Source organism: Colletotrichum paranaense (assembly GCF_030867605.1).
Source record: "Colletotrichum paranaense strain IMI 384185 chromosome Unknown Scaffold_7.1, whole genome shotgun sequence".
Classification (NCBI taxonomy): Eukaryota; Fungi; Ascomycota; class Sordariomycetes; order Glomerellales; family Glomerellaceae; genus Colletotrichum; species Colletotrichum paranaense.
The window spans coordinates 331,895-350,552 of record NW_026848965.1 but is presented as its reverse complement, the minus strand read 5'-3'; the positions used below and the strand labels follow the sequence as shown (position 1 = coordinate 350,552).

At 53.5% G+C, this 18,658-nt stretch overlaps 4 protein-coding genes across 4 annotated transcripts; 2 read left to right on the top strand and 2 right to left on the bottom strand.

Annotated features, from left to right (window-relative positions):
• Positions 1–105: 105 nt before the first annotated feature.
• CPAR01_08907 (phosphatidylinositol 3) lies at positions 106–9,356 on the bottom strand (the record flags this gene model as incomplete). The annotated part of the gene is made up of 7 exons (XM_060493174.1): positions 106–2,563; positions 2,747–7,214; positions 7,265–7,602; positions 7,658–9,046; positions 9,104–9,146; positions 9,210–9,257; positions 9,305–9,356. The coding sequence occupies 7 exons, from the start codon at positions 9,354–9,356 to the stop codon at positions 106–108; spliced, it is 8,796 nt and encodes a 2,931-aa protein (XP_060347304.1).
• A 659-nt stretch (positions 9,357–10,015) lies between these two features.
• On the top strand, positions 10,016–10,288 carry CPAR01_08906 (uncharacterized protein; the record flags this gene model as incomplete). The annotated part of the gene is made up of 1 exon (XM_060493173.1): positions 10,016–10,288. The coding sequence occupies one exon, from the start codon at positions 10,016–10,018 to the stop codon at positions 10,286–10,288; it is 273 nt and encodes a 90-aa protein (XP_060347303.1).
• A 31-nt stretch (positions 10,289–10,319) lies between these two features.
• Positions 10,320–15,506, top strand: CPAR01_08905 (uncharacterized protein; the record flags this gene model as incomplete). Its single annotated transcript, XM_060493172.1, has 4 exons — positions 10,320–10,509; positions 10,574–11,197; positions 11,250–15,388; positions 15,450–15,506. The coding sequence occupies 4 exons, from the start codon at positions 10,320–10,322 to the stop codon at positions 15,504–15,506; spliced, it is 5,010 nt and encodes a 1,669-aa protein (XP_060347302.1).
• A 656-nt stretch (positions 15,507–16,162) lies between these two features.
• Positions 16,163–17,699, bottom strand: CPAR01_08904 (uncharacterized protein; the record flags this gene model as incomplete). Its single annotated transcript, XM_060493171.1, has 3 exons — positions 16,163–16,350; positions 16,400–17,533; positions 17,645–17,699. The coding sequence occupies 3 exons, from the start codon at positions 17,697–17,699 to the stop codon at positions 16,163–16,165; spliced, it is 1,377 nt and encodes a 458-aa protein (XP_060347301.1).
• Positions 17,700–18,658: the final 959 nt, after the last annotated feature.

The following is an 18,658-nucleotide window of genomic DNA, read 5'->3' as shown; positions in this document are numbered from 1 at the left end:
CTTGCCCTTGTACAGGCATAGAGATATAGAGGCGCAGGCGTGATCGCCTCTTCAAAACTGATCACTGAATGCATTGCAAAACCTTCGGAATGAATCTTTGATTATCTATGCATACGCTGCCCATCCCGAGTAGAGGACGGCAAGATTACTTATGTCGGTCGCTTGGTTGATCAGGTCGTTGACCGTTGCTGTTACGCTCAACGTCGTTGACAACTTCCCCCGTACCACCTCCAAAGCCCGGTTAGCCTCCGACGGCTCATTGACCTGCTGCCCCTTTTTACCCTTCCCACCGTCTTCATCACCTTCGTCGTCGTCCCTGTTGTACTCATCTCCTTGTACTTCTCTCTGTAGTTTTGCCAGGCGGACGGGAGAAATGGACCATGAGTACAAAGGATCGTAACGCAGGACGTCGAGTATCGTCATGATCGAGTAGGTCTCCTCACGCAAGGCGTGTAGTGTGAACTCGCAGCAGCGCCGGAAGACGCCCTCAGTCCCAGTGATGCCCATTCCGTCCACAATGTCTCGTGTCAGCCGGAACGGGACGAGTTCTGGCACGGGGAGGATGCGACCCATCTCGAACGCGACACCCAGGTCGATATGCACGACCTCACCCGTCTTGCTATCTAGCAGAATGTTGTGGCCGTGCCTGTCGCCGAGACCGAGCACATGGCCAAGCATTGAAATAGCTGCAGTTGTACGCGTGTATGCGAGGCGCTTGGCAAACCACTCGTCAGGATCGACAAAATTCTCCATGAAGAAGTATTTCATCACGGGATGGAACTTGTCTATGACTTTCCTATAAGCGGTAATCCGATGCTCGACAGTCTTGCCTTGCGCATTAGAAATGTCTTTTCTGCATTGAGAGCCTTTGAGGTCCTTGGGAAAGTATCTCTCGTGGGCTGGCATAAGAAAATCGTGCAATGGAATGGTATTGGGGACAAACTCGATCAGCCCAGATGCCGATGTCAGAGGAAGGACCTTGTACGTGCGGATCCCAAGGTTTCTCTGCTGTGCCGAGCGATGCAGTTTAAGAAGATCCGACACGGCCGCAAAGACCTGCTCCATGATGGCGTCTTGACGGAGATCGTCGTTGCCGCCCTTGACAAGTTGTCGGTATTTCTTGCCATCACTCCCGACTGCCGTAATAATCTTTGGCGCGCTGACTCCAGACGCAATCGACATCTGCGGGTCTAACTTTGAGATGATGGGGACATTCGAGTAGTCCATGGTCGCTGACACCTCGAGCTGCATGGTCGGGGGCGGGATCTTGTACTTGGCCAGCGCATTTTGAAGCGATTGGGCCGAGTGAACGTCCTTGAGCGCCATCTTTTGTCCAGCCTTGAACTTATTAGAATCTCGGTCGACAGCCAGGCGATGGTAGTAAGAGCTCGTCCTATCGATCGCTTGCCATATTGCTGCGACAGACTTGGCAGACTGCAGCAGCGATGCCACCTTCTCCGTGGCTTTGAGTCTTAGGACTGCCACTTGATCCTCTTTGCGGGTCTTCACCTTTGTGCCTGACCAGATCTGGTACATCCCATGGTATGGATGCTGCAGACAAATTTTGTAGACGAGCTGAATCAGGAGCTTCTGGAAAGGCGAGCTCGGTTGATCCTGTAGTCTAGAAGACAACTGATTCATCAGCGTTGCAAACTTTCTCGTGGGCGTCTTGTCGAGGTGTTTCTTGACGGCCTCATTGGTCTCTGGCTCCTCGGAACGCTCCAGCCAGAGAGCCGTGAAACGTAAGGCATCATTATTATGCTCATCAGAGGCGGTAAGTGAAAGGAGATAGTTTTCCAGGCTGAGCCGCACAAATTCGCCTCTCGTCTGCTCCATGCGACGGAGCTTTTGCTCGTCCAGTCCTAGCCATAGCCGAGCGCGATTCAGGTGACCCTGGTATCTTTGTTTGAGATGGGGATCGCGGGTGCTCGATATGAGGTCCTGAAGTTGAGAGACTTCGTCACTCTTGCCCTTCCGCAAAGTCTGCAGCCTGGCAAGATCCTGCAAACTGTCTTGGTCTTGCAACTGCTCGTCACAGAACATGGCGAATTGATGGTAGACATGCCCAGCTTGCTGTCCCTGGCTGTTCCCTTTAAGATCTTTGAGAGCGGGTTCGAGGTAATTTTTCTGGATGTCATGAGGGTTCTCCAATTTGGCTACCGACACCTGGTAGCCAATTTTCGACAGGAGATCTGAGCGGCTCACTGGAATTGTCTGCTTCTTGAGGGACGAGTCGCTATCGATACTTTGTAACATGCGGATGGAAGGGATCATTTCCCCATAGTCCCACATTGAGTTGGCTGTCTCAATCTTGATGGCGGCATCCACCTTAACGCCGAGCTCGTCGCATGTACCGATCAAGCCGACAAGCAACGTGGAGAGATTCACACACTCTTGCGTTGCTTGATGGAAGCGATATATCCCCGAGGACATCAGCATGGACCGGATCTCGATTTGTCTGGCCTCGACTGTTGACAAGGCCTGGGCGCGAAGCTTGGGCTTCTGTCTGATCAAGCTCAATGATGTCCCTCTACAAGAAAGTAGGTGGCTGACATCTTCGTACCTATGGTTTGTCAGTTTGGTCGGATTCGCGCAGGGATGTTCAATGAGTAGCGGCAGCGGGAGATCGGACACCCGAGCAGAAAGTGGAATGGTAAAGGCAATGATAAAGACAATGATAAAGACAATGATAAAGGCAATGTAGCAGGATGAAGAAAAACAGGGGGGGACCCAAGGTTTCACATACCTTCCGCGCCTCATCCACTGGCCATGTCGTTCGAACTTGCCAAGCATGCCCTCCAGCTCAGAAAAGTCAGCCACGTTGGCAATATCATCAAGCTCTGTCAAAACTGCGAGAGCGCCGAGATGCTTGCGAAGGCTGGCTGCATTCAGGCCACGATTGACAAGACTGCGCATGGTCTGGCTGAAGCCGGCATAGATGGCATTGCGCACAGAAAGTGTGTCAGTGGCTTGTTGGACATTCTGATACGCCTTGTAAATGGTTACGGCACAATTGTCGGCGGTTGATGGGACAGGGAGATTCCATAGCTCCAGTCGGCGTGCTGTCTGGAAAGTGTCCTCCAAGGATGCTTCATCTCCGTCGTGGCTCTGTTGCGTCTGTAACAAGGAATGTGAGAGACCCACCAGACCCAAAGTACCGAGAGCTCTGACAAGACACTGGCTATCCACCTGTGATGCGGGGTTCCTTGTCCGAATGTGTTTGTCGTACTGGGCTCCTCGGAAGACCAAGTTCTTGGAGCCGTCCTTCTCGTAGTCCAATCGAGCCAGGAAACTTGAGAAATCGGCGGACTGTGGGAGGCCATAGTACGCATCAGGATCGTCAATGTTCTCAAAAATCGAAAGAAGGACTTCAGTAGAATCGTCCTCACGGATCGCAGATGATCGCCTAGACGAGCGAGCTGTCTGAGAGGCGGCAACCTCCGTGAACAGCAAGGCGGTCTTATACATACCGCAACGCGAGGCGGCAGCGGCAGCGGCAGCGAAGTCGACATCGAGCCACAATGCCCGGTCCGCGATGGATGTCTCCTGAGGAATGGACTGTGTTCTGAGGTATAGTATTGTGTTGATCAGCTGCTTCTGGTTCGTCCGCGCAGCATCATCCTCGATCTTGAGCCACTCTTTGGCGGCTTCCGACAAGTTGCGCTTGATGTGGGGTTGCTTATCCAGTTGACTGTATAAGGCCAGGTGGACGATGAATGGAAATGCATCTTGGGCAAAACCTTTGACGTTCTTGAGAATTGGCACCAGCGCGCTTAGGACAATGTACTCGGAAACCGACTGCGCAAGGTAAACAGCGAGCTGCTGAACCCAATCAGAACTCTCCACGTGATCCCGGAAGAAGACCTGCGAATCAGGAACAATCGGGGACAGAACAAAGTCGGAAGGAGGCGTGCGATATTGAGCCCAAGCGGAGGCCAAGCACAAGGATTCTGTCAAGATCTGCTGGGCGGCAGAGACTAACGCACCGTCCTCCTGCGCTGCTGCTTCTGATACGACTGCCCTCAAAGCCGATTCGGCCAAGCCTCCGATGGCAGATTCTTTGCTCTGTGTAAGTTGTTGCAGTAGACTCAGCAGTCCCTTCTCGGAGTCATTAGCTCCTGGTGCAATCCTGCTGTACTGTGATAGCTCGGACTCTTCCAGAAGTTCAGCTTGAATTTCTCCTGAAGCGGCGAAAGACCTGCCCATAACGCGGCCTGCCCAGGCGAGATACTCGTCACTGAGAGCTAACGCATTGCAGCTCTTCCACACAAGTCCGGTGTGCCGTAGGGCCTCCTCATCGTCGGAAATTACATCTTGACGACCTGTGGTGGGCACAGCGAAATCTCCACACAATAAACCGAGTGCTAGATTACGAGCTGCCTCGTTCAGAAGCTTCGACTCGCGTTCGCCGTCCCTGAGAATCTCCATCAGCAGAGTGCTCTCGTGCGTGCCCTTCTCGGCGTTTCCTGAAGATCGAATTTTGGATGCAGACTGGGTAATCAGTCGGAACGCCTCCCGTTGCTGCTCATCGCCAAAGTTATTCGAGTCGTAGCCAGTGAGATAGGAACTGAACCATGAGTGGAAAGTCTGGGCTTTGCTCATGGTCGCCTTGAATTGACTTTCTTGGGTTGTACTTGACTGACTGGACTCGAGGAAAACTCTGAGAGATGCTAGAGTAGACAAGGCGTAACCAGCGAGAAAGGATGGGGTTTGCTCGAGATGGTAAGCCCCTTTCGTGATGAGATACCGACTCACACCAAGTGCATCGTCGGCACATTCCGAGTCCACAATGAACGGCCGGACGGACGAAAGTAGCATTTCCAGAGGATAAGCTTCCAACGCGACAGGGCCGGCAAGAGAAATCAAAACTCTGACCTTGCGCAGCACGGAGCAGGCGTGAAACGAGCCCAAGGCAGGGTGGACAGTATTGAAAATTCTCCGGGCGACCGAGACAACCAAAGCCGGTGTCCAGAGCTCTTGTAGCTCGTACTCCGTGAGGCGACACACATGGAACAGCTCTCTGGTGAGGTATTTGGCCCTGAACATGGGTTGTTGATTAGGCGGTAGGGCGGTTGTCGACTGAGATAACTGCTTCATCTCGTCCAGTGCCTCACAGGCGTATTCAAAGCTCTTGTCTCTAGAGAGATGCTTCTCGATGGGGTCTTCTTGGTCGAAAAGATCCAGCAACAAGGCAACAATGTCGGCAAAGTTCAAATAAATTTGATCGAGGAATGGTTCGTTACCCAGAAGCGTCCGAACCCACGTCTCGCCGGTTTCGACTTTTTCGCCTTTAGATATAGGCGTGCTGAGCTCATGTGCGATAGCGTATGCCATGATCTTTGTGAATCCTTGCGTCACCATGTCGACCAGGGAGGTACCCAGGCGCTTGGAAAGAGACTCGACGTCTTTGTAGCGATGGCGCATTATCTGCAACGCTGTCGTCTCGGTCTGCGCTTCCTGCAGAAGGCCATTAAGAGTCTGAAAGCCAAAAATCTCATATGGTATGTCCTCGATTTTGTTGATGGCTGGGCCGTTTTCGTCGTTTTCGGGGGGCGCAAGCCATGTGTATAGCAGCTGGGGGCTAAATATTCTGAATAACTCTTGAGAAGAGGACAGACAAAGGGCTTGCGAAACCGTTTCCAGGCACCGTTTGGCATACTGACTGGACTGCATGATATTCCCCGGCGTCTCGAAGATGTGATACGTGCATCTCCTGAGCAGGGTTGGCCAGCGGCATGCGAGCTGAGACAGCACAAAGAGGCGGAACGCGATGCCTTCGAGGTCTTGGGAGTTGGTAGGAAGACTGTTCAGAACGTCAAGAAAGATATCGTCATGCATCTTAAGTACGTAGGAGCTGAATACGTCCGGCAAAGCGGACCCGATGAAGAACTTGACGGGCAGCGTGCCGCTTTGCATGATTGACAGTAAAGTCGTTCGACAAGAGTCTAGGCCAAGATTGCTCCCATACTGTGGGTTGGTCCTCAAAAGCGCAAGCAGCAAGCTCGAGAGAGACATCTGCGACAGTGGGGAAAGGAGGTTATTGGGCAAATATTTGCTGACAAAGTGATGGTACAAGTCGCCGAACATCTTGGCCACGGGCTGTTGGTCGTCCTTATAGACCGGCATGAGGCTTTGCAGAATCCTCAAGCTGGTCGAGTGAGCTACTTCGCAACAGGAGTATTCGGGCTCACCCATGATGTCGCCTGTTCTTTCAACGACACCGATCGCATCTTCTTCACTGATCGGTAAGTCAGACTCGAAGAGCTCTGAGGTGAAGGTGCTACACAACATGAACTCCTTGTCAGGGAGCGACAGAAGCTGTTCCATGAACACCTTCCCGTTGTCTTTATGCATCGATGCACAATGGTATAGACGTTGTATAGTCTCATGTATGAATGCTTCTCCATCCAGGCTCAATGAGATGTTTGAGCGGGGGACTTCGGATAGCGTAACGCTGACTCTGCTCTCCTGTGAGTCGAAATCATCGTCCACATCCATAAGATCTTGGTCCTGGCCCGAGGATTGCCGCAAGGATCTCTCTTCCACGGTTGCTGTCAGTGTCGAGATCAGCCTCAACAGTGGAGCATGTTCTTCGAGGCTGTTGATGCCCGTTGTGTTAAGTGACGGAAGCGCCGGTCGTATTGTTCTCAACAGAAGCTCGAAACTTGTGTTGTCACTCGAGTTCGAAGCAGCACTTATGCTGGCCTCGGAAAGCTTGGCCAGGAGACTTTCGATATCTCGTGACTGACCCGAGTTCAAGTCGACAAGCTGGCTGGCAAGGAGGATGCCTATGATATTTGCAGAGAAGAGACTGTAAAGTCGGTCTGAAGACATGGGAGCGCCTCCCTCTGACCCCTTTCTCGCCCACGAGTCACAGAGGTCCTGCAACTCCTCGACCTTTGGGAACAGGAGCTCCAATACTAGTCTCTTTGCGGCATGAAAAGAGGCATCGTTGGCCTGGACTGATTCGGAAGTGCTCGAACGACAGCTCAGGAGGGTGCGTGGCTTCGATGCTGGTGGTGCGTCCAGCAGCAGGAGGTATCGTGTTAGGACTGCTGTGTGGTACTGTGCCTTCCACACCTCGCAAATGGACCCTCCGGTCACTGTCAAAGGTGTCGGTGTCAAAACTCGTGCGCCACAGCAAGCCCGGATCAGGTTGGCAAGTTCATTAATCGGAGCGTGGATAGAGCAGTCGCGAGCATAGCTCCAGTCGGCTTGAGAAAGGTTAGATTGGTGAATAGCTCCAGCTTGTAGAACGACGTACCTGGATTCCATCTCTGGAATATCCATCGAATAACGTGATGATTTGTTGACTGGCTTGCGTTGGGTAGCTTGATGTTTCTGAGGGACCGTAAATGAAACATGAGGGTAATGGAAGAGTCCACCAAGAGGGCTGGGCCGTTGGCGTCGGCAGTCGTGACAATGCTGTTGATGCCATCGGAAACATCGTGGTAAAGTACAAGGTTTCTTTCAAGGACAGTGTGCAAGAGTACGCTGGCGGCACGACTGGTACTAGGAAGACCGACTGCTCGAGAAGCTACTTGCCATAGCTGTCTCCATGAGTCTGAATTATCGGCCGACTTGACCTGTGATATTGCGGAGCTTTGCGTCCTTAGCTTTAGCGATCTTAGTTGTACACAGTTTAGAGGCGCCTTACCTGGAGCAAGCGAGCATAGCCCAAGATACTACCGTGGAGTCCTTATCGCCAGCAAGGCCGGCGAGATCAATAACAAGATCCGACACTTCAGCCACAGAGAAAGTGTTTAACTGAAGAAGAAAAGGCACGAGCTGCAAGGCGAGTATCCGTGCTGCCGAGTTGGGTGACTGCAGTTTTTCCTGCAAACGCGTCGCTGCAGCGTGAGTCTTGCGCTTTTTTCGCGGTTGCTCCTCTGACGACTGTGAGATATCCTTGTTGCGGCTCTTCCAAATGATTCGCTCCAAGATGGCGAGGTTCTGACACAAAGCCCATCCTCGCTCTCCCTCCCGGTTGTGTATACGAAGGCCGAAGACCTCTAGTGTGAAATAGTCCTCGGGCAACCTCTGGGGGGCGAATGTGAGATCATCGAGTTGAAGCTGAGAATGTTTGGTTCGCCGCGAGTATTCCAGCCATAGGCAATCGGCGAGTCCTATTATCTCTTTGCGGGCTGTATCGTCACCCTCGAGGCATACAAGACGCTCAAGATGGAGGTGGATGATCAACATGGTTTTCAGCATCTCGTCCCGGATCGAATTGAGCATCCCATCTTGAGATGCTGTTCGCGCCTGCCACCAATGACTGATCAGTGGCACAAGGTCTCTGGCCAAGCTGGCAGCCCGAGAGATGTCGTTTGCTTGAATCTCGACAAAGACTTTGTTGATTGAAGCAAAGCTCAGCTGAATCACTTGGCTCAACCCAAGGTGGCGTAGCTGTAGTACCTGGATGATCGTCTCGGATAGATCAATAGATCTTTCGTGAAGCGGCGCATTTGGCGGGCGGACGAGGAGGTGGATGCAATGAATGAGGTCCTGTACGGTACCGCGATGGATTTGACCCGGCATCCTCTGGCTAGCATTGGTGCTTCTTCCAGTAGAGAAGCCCAAAGATGCCGTGCCCGGTGCTGGAGATCCCCGTGAGCCGGAGTCTCTGTCAGCATGATCGAGATATACCCGCACGGCATCGACGCAGAAGTCGACACAGTTCTTCCATCCGGCCGCATCCAGTGTAGCAAGCTGCTCGACATTCGCCTGATGGGAGAGCAGGGCGAGGATGGATTTGACATAGTCTTTCAACAGTGGCTCCACGTACGGTCCGTCCCCGGATCCAGGTGGGCAGGGTAGAGCCTGGGTGACGTGGTCGATGAGAGCAAGCATCGTCTTTCTCTTGAGTTTGCTGGCAGAAGCTCCGTGGCCGACAGCAAGCCGAAGGGCCTCGGCGCATTTGCCCAATCTGCCTCCCGCTCCTGCAGCCGTCGTCCGCTTGCCCCCGGTGTAGGTCTTCTTCTCACTGATAGCACATTTGAAGAGGATCTCAAGTATGCGATGGTAGTGCTTGTCGCGAAGGGTGGATCTACAACATTCGTCAACCAAGGCCAAGAATGGATCAGTGATAGGGGGAATTCCTTACAAACTGGCCGATTTGCCCTTTTTGTCCAGAAGATAAATCAGGTCTGCCATATGTTCAACATCTCTGGTCCTGAGCAGGCCACTGTTGTCATCAAGGAGAGACTCACCATCCAAACCAGAAGAACGCTCTCTGAGGTTGCCCCCCTCGATTAAATCTGCTGCGCTGTCAGTTGTGAAATTGCATGGCAGCAGTGTTACTAACCCAGCGCATCATTAACAGTAACGTCCCCCGTCTTGATCTTTGGAGGCGCCATTGTTGTTATATGCCATCGTCCTATGGCCTCGTCAGTGAACAACTATTCCCAAACGAATGTAAACAGATTTGATAGGCTCGGACACAAGATTAAACGAGGGTAGAGAGCGAGGATGAAAAGCGAGGTTGCAGTGTATGTACCTTCCTGCCTGCTGAAAAAAAGTTTGAGTGCACCTTTTAATGTTGAATGTCATGAGCGTGCTGTTGAGGCAGGCGTAAGCGTGGTGATTGTAGTATCAAGTAGTCGCGACGAAGCTTCAAGTGCAGCAGTGGCAGCTCACAAGTCTCAATGATACCACGAGGTGATCATTTGCTGGCATACGGCTGACTTATCAAAAAGGGTCAATGTGTCGCGCAAAGCTCAGGTATGACACTTGATGAGCTTCCAGAAGATCATTCGGTGAGACGCAGCACTTCATAGCCTGCAACGAAGCTCCTTCACAGATAGATTCCTACAGCACCTGGAGAGCTCCTTGCGCCACCTCAGGTACCTTCCTTCCTTCAGCTTGCGACTTTCCCTGGTCCCTGCCCAACTGCAAGCAAATTACGGCAGAAAGTTTCACCACCTACCCGAGGCGGATAGCTTAGGTACGTCTCTTGTTGACTTCGGCGCGGAACATCTGGAGGGGCCGCGAATTTTTCTCGACACAGCAGCCGCCAATGCACCCAATTGGACACTGGAAGTCCAGGCACCCACCACCATGGACACTGACAGCACCGACCGTTCACGCGCCTGCGGCAAGCCATACTTCCAAGGTTGAAGGACAAGCACCTCTCGTCGCTGCTGAGCTCCACACTAAAATTCCCGGCATCTCGAAAAGCGTCGCCCGCGCAGACCACTCACGACCGAACAAACGAGCAGATCCGGTCGCCTTTCGCCAACGCGACAGCTTCGCGGCCTCCCCTCATCTCATGACATCAACAGCTTTTTGAGGCCATGCAATAGCGCGCCCAGCACCTCAAAATGGCCGAACCGAATACCCTCGAAGCTTTGCAGGCTTTCCACCGCGACTTGGCTGCCATTCGCGATGGTCGTCCCGAAGGCGTTGACTCCTTGGACAACCCCGTTATCCAAGCCATATTCGAAAGGGAGCTCGAAAAAACATGGCAACGGCCTGCAAGAGATGAGAAGAGCCGTCAGGCTGTCAAGTCAGGTTGGTTTGAAGCTCTGTAGCTTCCCTGTTTAAACGTGTGCACTGACACAGCTCCATGCGCCAGGCAAGGTTGTGATTGACGAGGAGGAATATGCCGTCAACGACGAGTTTCAGCAATTGGTCCTCAGCCTCGCCGACGAAGCCGAAATAAACGAAATCGATGCCATGCGATGCCTGTTGGATTCCGAGGATGATCCCATCGCCATCGCTCGCCCACTGCTCGAATGCGCTTTGATCAGGGTTCACCAACAACGAAGATACACTCTCGACAGTATTCGACTCATGTTTGAGATTGATGCGCTGGACGACGACGAGGTTGATCCCGAGATTCTCAATGGTGTGCAGATGTATCTGTCCGCGACCGTCTTTCAAAGCCTGCCAGGCGAGACGGCTTCTTCGCAAAAGAGGCTGATTCCAAAGTGCATGTCGGCGATCCAGGATGTTAGGACATGGCTCCAGAAGATTGCCGACAAACTGACGGCTGCAGCCGTACTGATCAATGGCAGAGGTGGTCAGGTACCCGAGGAGATGGAGACGATTGAGTTCTCCCGCGTCAGCCTTTACCAGCAGCACGAGCTTCTTTCAATGATCCTGTGCCGCGCAATCGAAAAGAGGGATGCTGAAGTTGGCGACTTCAAGGCGTTCCTGCAGCTATTGAGCAACGTGGACAAGTATGACATTCTTCTTGGTAAGTACGACGACTTCTGCGAACGAACTACATCCGCTGACATGGGCTGAAGCGCATTTGTTCCCCGCATTGGGTGCGTACATCACACTATATGGCTCGACCGAAGGAGTTTCGAACCTGAACATGGCGAGACAACTCAATCCGATCATCTGCCCACAGGCCGATGAGACGACCCCTTGGCGCTTGGTGTATCTTCAAGCAGCTGTCAAGGCTTGGTGGCTATCAGAGTACAGCGGGTGGTACCTTGACGACTCGCTCCTTGGTGGCCTGGAAGGTGTTGATTTGGACAAGGAGGACAGACAGAGATCCAAGCAATTCTTGGAGGCTCTGAAAGATGGTGCTTTCGACTTCATCCTCTCCATTGCCGCAGATGTCAAGACGCCAGAGTGGGTCGACCCGTCAAGAATAACGATGCGCAACTGGCTCCAACGAAAGGCGCCTCCGCTCATCTCAGACTCCATCGCCTTCTCAGACGAGTTTCAGTCGTCCTTGATGCTTCAGTTGGAGGTCTTTGTTGATGCCTTCATTTCTAACCTTCCTGACGTCCTGCGGAAGCTTCGCGTGGAGGAGGACGAGCAGCGTCAGCTTAGCCAGACACACGAACAGGACCTCGACCTGGAGCGCTTCCTGGTGATCATTGCCTACGCGTACGAGGGCCGTCCCGATGCCGCAATGAATTTCTGGTCAGATCCCGATAGCAATTTGGCTGGCTTCATGCACTGGGCATCACGGAGAGCCTCGACGCCGCTAGTCAGCTCGTTCTGCGAGATGCTGCAGGCCATTTCAAGCAACGAGGATTGCGCCACGGCCGCGCATGAATTCCTTTTGGACGAAGGCCACCATGCTTCTGGCAAGATGAGGCGGTCGCAGTCCCTCACGTGGCACCAGATATTCAGAGAGCTTGTCTTCTTCTCAAACAAGATTAGAGAAAAGGCCCAGACCCCCCAAGCGCCATCAACATACCGGCCTGGCAGACCGACCAGCGATCAGGCCGAGGCAGAGCCTGAATCTACCATGATGTTGCAGTCATACTTGCGGCTCATTACCAAGCTCGCGTCCGAGAGCGAAGCCCCGAGGCAATTCCTCCTCAAGGAGCCCAGCTTCAACCTCGTCGAGATGCTCTTCCAGCTTGCAAGCAGTCCGATCCCTGCGGATTTGCGGGCCGGCACATTCATGGCCTTGCGAGCTCTTATCTCACGGAAAACCCAAGAAGAGGCCAACATTATGTGGCAGTGTCTGGAGGCCTGGATGAACGGTGCCTACATTGTGACGCCAAGCCAGCACCGATCGCCCCAGAGCTCTCCCATTGTATCCATGGACACCGTCAGCGACGACATTTGCCACGGCTTCGACGAGCCCCACGCCTTCATTCAGCTGCTGATCGCGCTCATTTCGCCTCCGGAAGACAGTAGCCCTCTGAATGATGGCTTGCCGTTCCCTGAGAACCTCGGCTCGGCGAATCGCATGCCGGGCATCGAAGTCTACGTCGACACTGTCATGGGCAAGGTTTTTGCAAACAAGGCCAACGAAGTCAACGATGTAAATCAACTGAGGATGCTTCGCTTGAGCTGCCTCGAATTTGCAGCAACCTGCTTGGCGACATTCAACGAAAACCTCATCATCATCGCCAATGAGACAAACATTCCCATTGACTCGGCAATGGCCGCAACGGACCTGGCGACCTACGTCAAGCTGCACCCCTTTGCTAGAGTCATGGAGTGGATGTTCAACGACAAGGTCATTGCTGCACTGGCCCAAACCATCCATCAAGACGCAGTAGACGTCGGCAATGCCGCGCCCACATCACCAATTATTCTGGGCATTCTCAGAGCGGTGGAAGTCATTTCCAAAGTGTTGGATCTTCAAGCAACATTCCTTGATCTTGTGCGCCCAATCATCAAAATGCAGTCAAATCACCGACGGGCTCCTGTGGCCAACGCCGCATACGCGTCCTTCGAGGACGGTTTGGTTGGTCATCTGAGCTTGGTTGTCGACCTCGGGAACTACTGTGGCCTCGGCCATCCCGAGTTGACCCTGTCTTGCCTGCGATTGCTGCAAAAGATGACTGCATCTTTCAAGATCACTTCTGCGTGGTCGTCCACGCCAGGCCGCAAGAGCCACCGCAACAAGGCCATCGTCGCGTTGGAGGCGAATGGAGAGCACGAGGCCATTGCCCGGGCTCTCGCCGCGGAGCTGATCACGCCGCTCGACCTCGCCGGACAAGCCGAGTCACCCAACTACCTCACCAAGACTTACATACTCGAGTTCTTGTCGAGCTGCTTGGCCGCAAGCCCTAATAAGCCTACCATTGCTCACCTTCTCCTCGGGTTCACCTGCGGCGTTGACACGCTCTCGATAGCGCCAGATGGCACCTTTGCCGCAAGAGACTCGCTCTTTCACAGCATGTTGAGGCTTCTTCTCGAGAGCCCTCACGGTGATGCCACTTGCATGCGTCACTGGCTCATTTCACTGAAGAGCAGATGCATGCGTATTTTGCGCGTATTGTGGACGTCGCCGCTGTCAGCTCCCTTCATCATTGACGAGTTGCGGGATAACGATATCTTGTTCCACTTCCTGCTGCGCGAGGTAGTCATCCAACCTCAACTCCTGTGGGAAGAGCACGAAATTAGCATGCCCCAGTTCCCACTAACGGAAGGAGCGCCGACGTTTATCGACTTCCTTACGTTGCGCAGCATGAGCTTGGAGTACATATCGATGGAGCTATGCAGCATTTCGCAGAGCCGAATGCCATCCCTCAAGCGACGCATCTTTGAGGCTCTCAATGGCCAGATTGTGGGCGAGAACAACGAACCCATGCCTATTCCCACAATCTTTGATTTGTACGACTTCTCACTACCAGACGGCATTTGGGACGAGACACTCCCTTCACTACAGTTTTACAAGGATCTGGATCTCAGCTCATGCCTCGAAGAAGACGACCACGGAAATCCCATATACAACGTAGAACGGGCAAAGGAAATTCTGCAACTCAAGCGCAGTGAACGAAGACACGACGGCGTCGTGCTCACGGCACAAGATTTTGCGAATCTGGAACGGGAAGAGGCGACAATCATTGAATATCTCATCTCTTCCAACCGGCAAAAGCGCATAGCGTCGCAGGGTCTGGGTGTCCTCAAGACCTGGACAAGCCTGCTCCTCGTCATGGTTGCATCGAACGAGTTCAAGGGCACCACCGAAGCGTCTTTCTACCTACAAGCGCTTCAGGCCATCCTGCCTGGCTTGGAGGCCTCTGCGTTTGAGCGGCCAGAGGAGGCCATGGAGCTTGCTAAGTTGGCCAGGGTGCTCCTTTTCAGACTTGACTTGACCGCGAAGCCTTCCCTTGACCGCGAGAGCCAGGCGATTGGCAGCCTGGTAAGCGACAAGCTTTACCAGCTGTTCCAAATTTGCCTGCAGGCTATTGGCAAGTGGACCGGTTCATCAGATCTCAGAGCAGTGTACTACAGCATATGCTACCGGTACTTGACGGGCATGGTAGACCAGGGACTTCTCGTTGCCGGCCGCCAGAAGACGAACAAGACTATTCAGATGTATGGGGAGAGGCTTATCAACGTCATTTGCGACGATGCGTATGGCAGCGACGCGGCATGTCAAACGGCTGCCTTCATCCTGCTCAACGCGTTGGTCAACCTCGGACGACAGGAAGATGACCAGCACATTGTGGAAACACTCAACCGACTCAACTTTATTGGAATTCTCGTTGACTCCCTGCGGACCATTCTGCAGGACTGGAACGAGATCATTCAAACCGGCAACACGGCGCAAGAGACGTACGTTGCCGCAAAGTTTGCGTTGCTCTTGCAGCTCGCCCAGACAAAGTCCGGTGCCAAGTACATCTTGCACGCAAACCTGTTCCGATCCATCGAGGCGTCGGGCCTGTTCGCCGCGGACCCGGAGCTCCAGATTGATCCGACAAACCCCAAGGCACTGGAGAAGCACTACGAGCTGCTCGCAAAGGTAACGCAGGTCGTCGGCGCCGCCATTGTCAGCCGCGGCTCGAGCAATGTTCTCCAGGGTCGTAGGTTCCTGACGGAGCATCGCATGTTGGTGACACACACCCTTAAGCGCAGCGCTGGTATCGGCACCGTTGAGGGACAGGGCGCGTTGGAGGAGAATATCGAGGAGTTGGCTGAGGGCTTCATGGTCTTGATTGCCGCGACCGGCTTCCTGGAGGTAAGGATGTTGCTTACACCTCGTCGAGATTTCATGACACAGTTTGCTGACTTGTTGACAGTTTGAAAATGACGTGATGCCGGAGCCAAAGAAGCAGGGCCCTGTTTTATTCACCTAAGAATAACCGGGGTCGAGCCGCGCAAGGGGCCGTGTACGAGGCGTAATCAGTGGAAGAATTTGAGAAGAATCAAAAAGGGGGGGGGGGAAAAGACTTGAACATCAGCGTGGATGTCATCTGTGCATAGAACCAGGCGTTCGGGAGAAGGTCCAAAGGGTCGGACAGGAAATGGGACACGTTTGGCCGGAGGTCATACCTAGTCTCGTCGGGAAACATATTCCCCGAGGAAAGCATATTTGAATACAGAGTCGTGACGAGTGTAGATCTGTTTGCACATGAATTTTTTGGCCGCTCGTGGTCTGTCCTGACCCTCTGTAGTTTTCTTCAAGTAGTTTCATAGTGCTCAAGACTCGAGAGTAGTCAGGAAAATGGCTGAAATGGGCTGTCATTTCGCTTTTGCTGTCCCTAAATAGGTCTAAGGGCTCCTCCGCTCGCCCTCCGTGAGCGCAATGCTGGTTGAACGGGTATCACAAGAAATCAATGACCAGGCCCTCCCGATTTCCCCCAAACGCACTGTAAATGCTAAAACCACGCAACCCTATGCTCTCCCTTGCTGTGTGTGTTCGCCAAAGATGTATGTACTGCCCGCGACTCGAAGAGGGCAGTCCAGGGGTGTGTTAAAATAAGTAATGGTGTAGAAGAAAAGGAAAAGGTCTTCAGGCTCGCTGTTTCCCTTTGCGGCTTGCTGTCATCAACTTGAGTTCTAGAGGCCAGAAGCCCTTGGTCTTGCTTGTGTACTCGTTTCGGTCCTTGGTCTCGACTTTTTGTCGGCAGATCGGGCACTTATTCTTAGTGGCGTCGACGTTGAGTGCAGAGTGCAGGCACTCGGAACAGAAAAGGTGGCCTGCTAAGCATTAGTGCGATTTCCCAGTATAGCGCAGGTTGGCACATACCGCAGTGTGTTACTGTCAACGCAGTGACATCGTCCATGCAGATGACACACTGGAAGGCTGAGAGCTTGACCCTGTTGTCTTCCTTGGGCACTTTCACCTCCTCCGACGCCTCATTAGAGCCTGCCAGATCAATAATGTCCTCATCCTTCTCCTTTCCCTTCTTCGATTCTTCCTTTTCCTCGGCAAAGGGGTCGTCGTCTATGACTAGAGTATTGGTTGCTGTCTGAATGCGCGTACCCTGGGGCTGTGATGTCCGCCGTCTTTTCGGGCCGGCAGAACCTCGAGACGGTGCAGAGGAGGGCGCAGCTCTCTTTCGCGATGTGGGTGCCGCGATCTCCTCCGGCTCGGGATCGTGGTCGGAACTGAGTATTGTGGAGGCTCTCCGGCGCGTCTGTACAGGCATTGTGGCTGGTACTTGTTCGTCGTCTGAGCTGACGAAAAGCGATTCTTCCACCTCGCTCTCGAAAGTAGTAGGATTTCCCGTCGGTGCTCGTCCTACAGGTGGCGCGGCGGGAGTGTTATTGCTGCTGTTTCTGGTGAAGAGGCGGTTTGGTCGCAGCGCCGTTTCTGGAGGGCAGCGATGGGGAGAGTTTTGTAGGTTCAAGGACTGATTCGGTTGGTGGGTGCCTGGATAGGCTTGAGCTTGTTGAGGGTACGAGGACGGCGAGGAAAAGTTCCCATCGACCAGTGCCGAAAGGAACTCGTCACTGTTCAGGTCGTGGCCAGGCGTCTGCGGGGCGCCGTTAGGGAAAGGCGCTGTCGCGTCGAACTGCGAGAAATCCAGGTTGGCGGCAAAGTCTGAAAAAGAGGGTAAAGCTTGTAGGTGCTGGGTGTTGTCTGGTGTCAATATGCCCCAAGGGTTGACTGCGTGGTTACGAGACCGCTGTTGTTGCTGCTGTTGCTGAGTACCGGTGGTGGCGTTTAGAGGCCCTGAAGTCGTAGCCTGTGCGGGCTCTGAATCGTCGTCGAGCTCGATGGGTGCCTGACTACTGCCGCCTCGTGCAGCACCCCGGTCCAGGTCTTGGAGGTGATTCACAGATTGACCAGAGGTAGGTCGAGTCGGCTGAGGCAGAGGAGGCGTGGGTAGAAACGGAATGAGGCCCGGCATGGGAGGAATCAGGAGGCGCCGGTCGTCTGCAGCGCGAAAGGAACAATGTCCAAGGTCAGAGACAACAGGTTTGGGGATCCCAAAAAGACAATGATTGATAGACAATGTGCATAGGGAACAAGAAGGCAGCTAATTACCTGACAGGTATCCGCTGAAAGGAGAATGGAGGTCGACAAAGGGGTTCTTCGCCATGTCGAAGTGACGAAGGGAAAGTGGTGGAGGGGAGCGAAGAAGGCGGGATGACGGTTGGACGTCCTTGCTAGTGTCGTCAGGTCGTTTCGGGGTTTAGGCGTCGGTTCGGCGATTGATTTGTTGCTGACCAGTGGCAGCGGGCTGCTGTGGACGGGTAATTGCTCCGCGACCTGGACGTTCTGAATGACAGCTGAAGCGGCAACTGCGGCCGTGTGTGAATCAGGTCAGCAGAGCACTTCTTTTGCCGGTGCACTGGTGGCGACTGGATGGGACACTTGAGTTCTTCCAGGTTCTCAGCGGACTTACTCATGGGCAACCTGCACTAATGAGTATTTGTGATCCGCCCGGGCCAAATCTGAGAGGAAAACAAATCAGAAAGGAAAAAAACCAATAATGTCCTCGGATCAGGATGTGTACATTACTAAGGGATACCTCTGTAGCTGCCTCGGGGTTCCCGATTGCGTCAAGTGGCAGACGCAGCGCTCGGGTCGTCAGTGGACAGAGGAGAAAACGCGACTCGAATAAGAAAAGAAACGATTTAGGTGGTCCTCTCCATCTGTGTCTGCCTCTGCTTTGGGATCTAGGCCGGTCCCGGCGTTGCACAACACGGCTACATGCAGCCAGTCGGTCGCCCAGTGTCGGGCAGCTCACGCACAGCGTTTTCACTCATTCATTGGTGTGATACGTCGCTGCAAAGTGATACCAGTTCCAAACTGGCTGAGGGCCTGAGACTGGTGCGGCAAGCGCGACACAACACAGGTGGCCGCCATGCCGCCATTTGAACCGGGCATCACCGACCCCAATTCTGTCCCACCGACACGAGGTGGGCGCAACACACGGCACAGGTGCCAAGTGTATGCTTCTCCAAGCAGCTTGGACGAACTGTGCCTGGTTCATTTTACTACCTACCATGTAGCATTACGGACTAGAGACATGCCTGCCCAAGATAGAGTAAACCC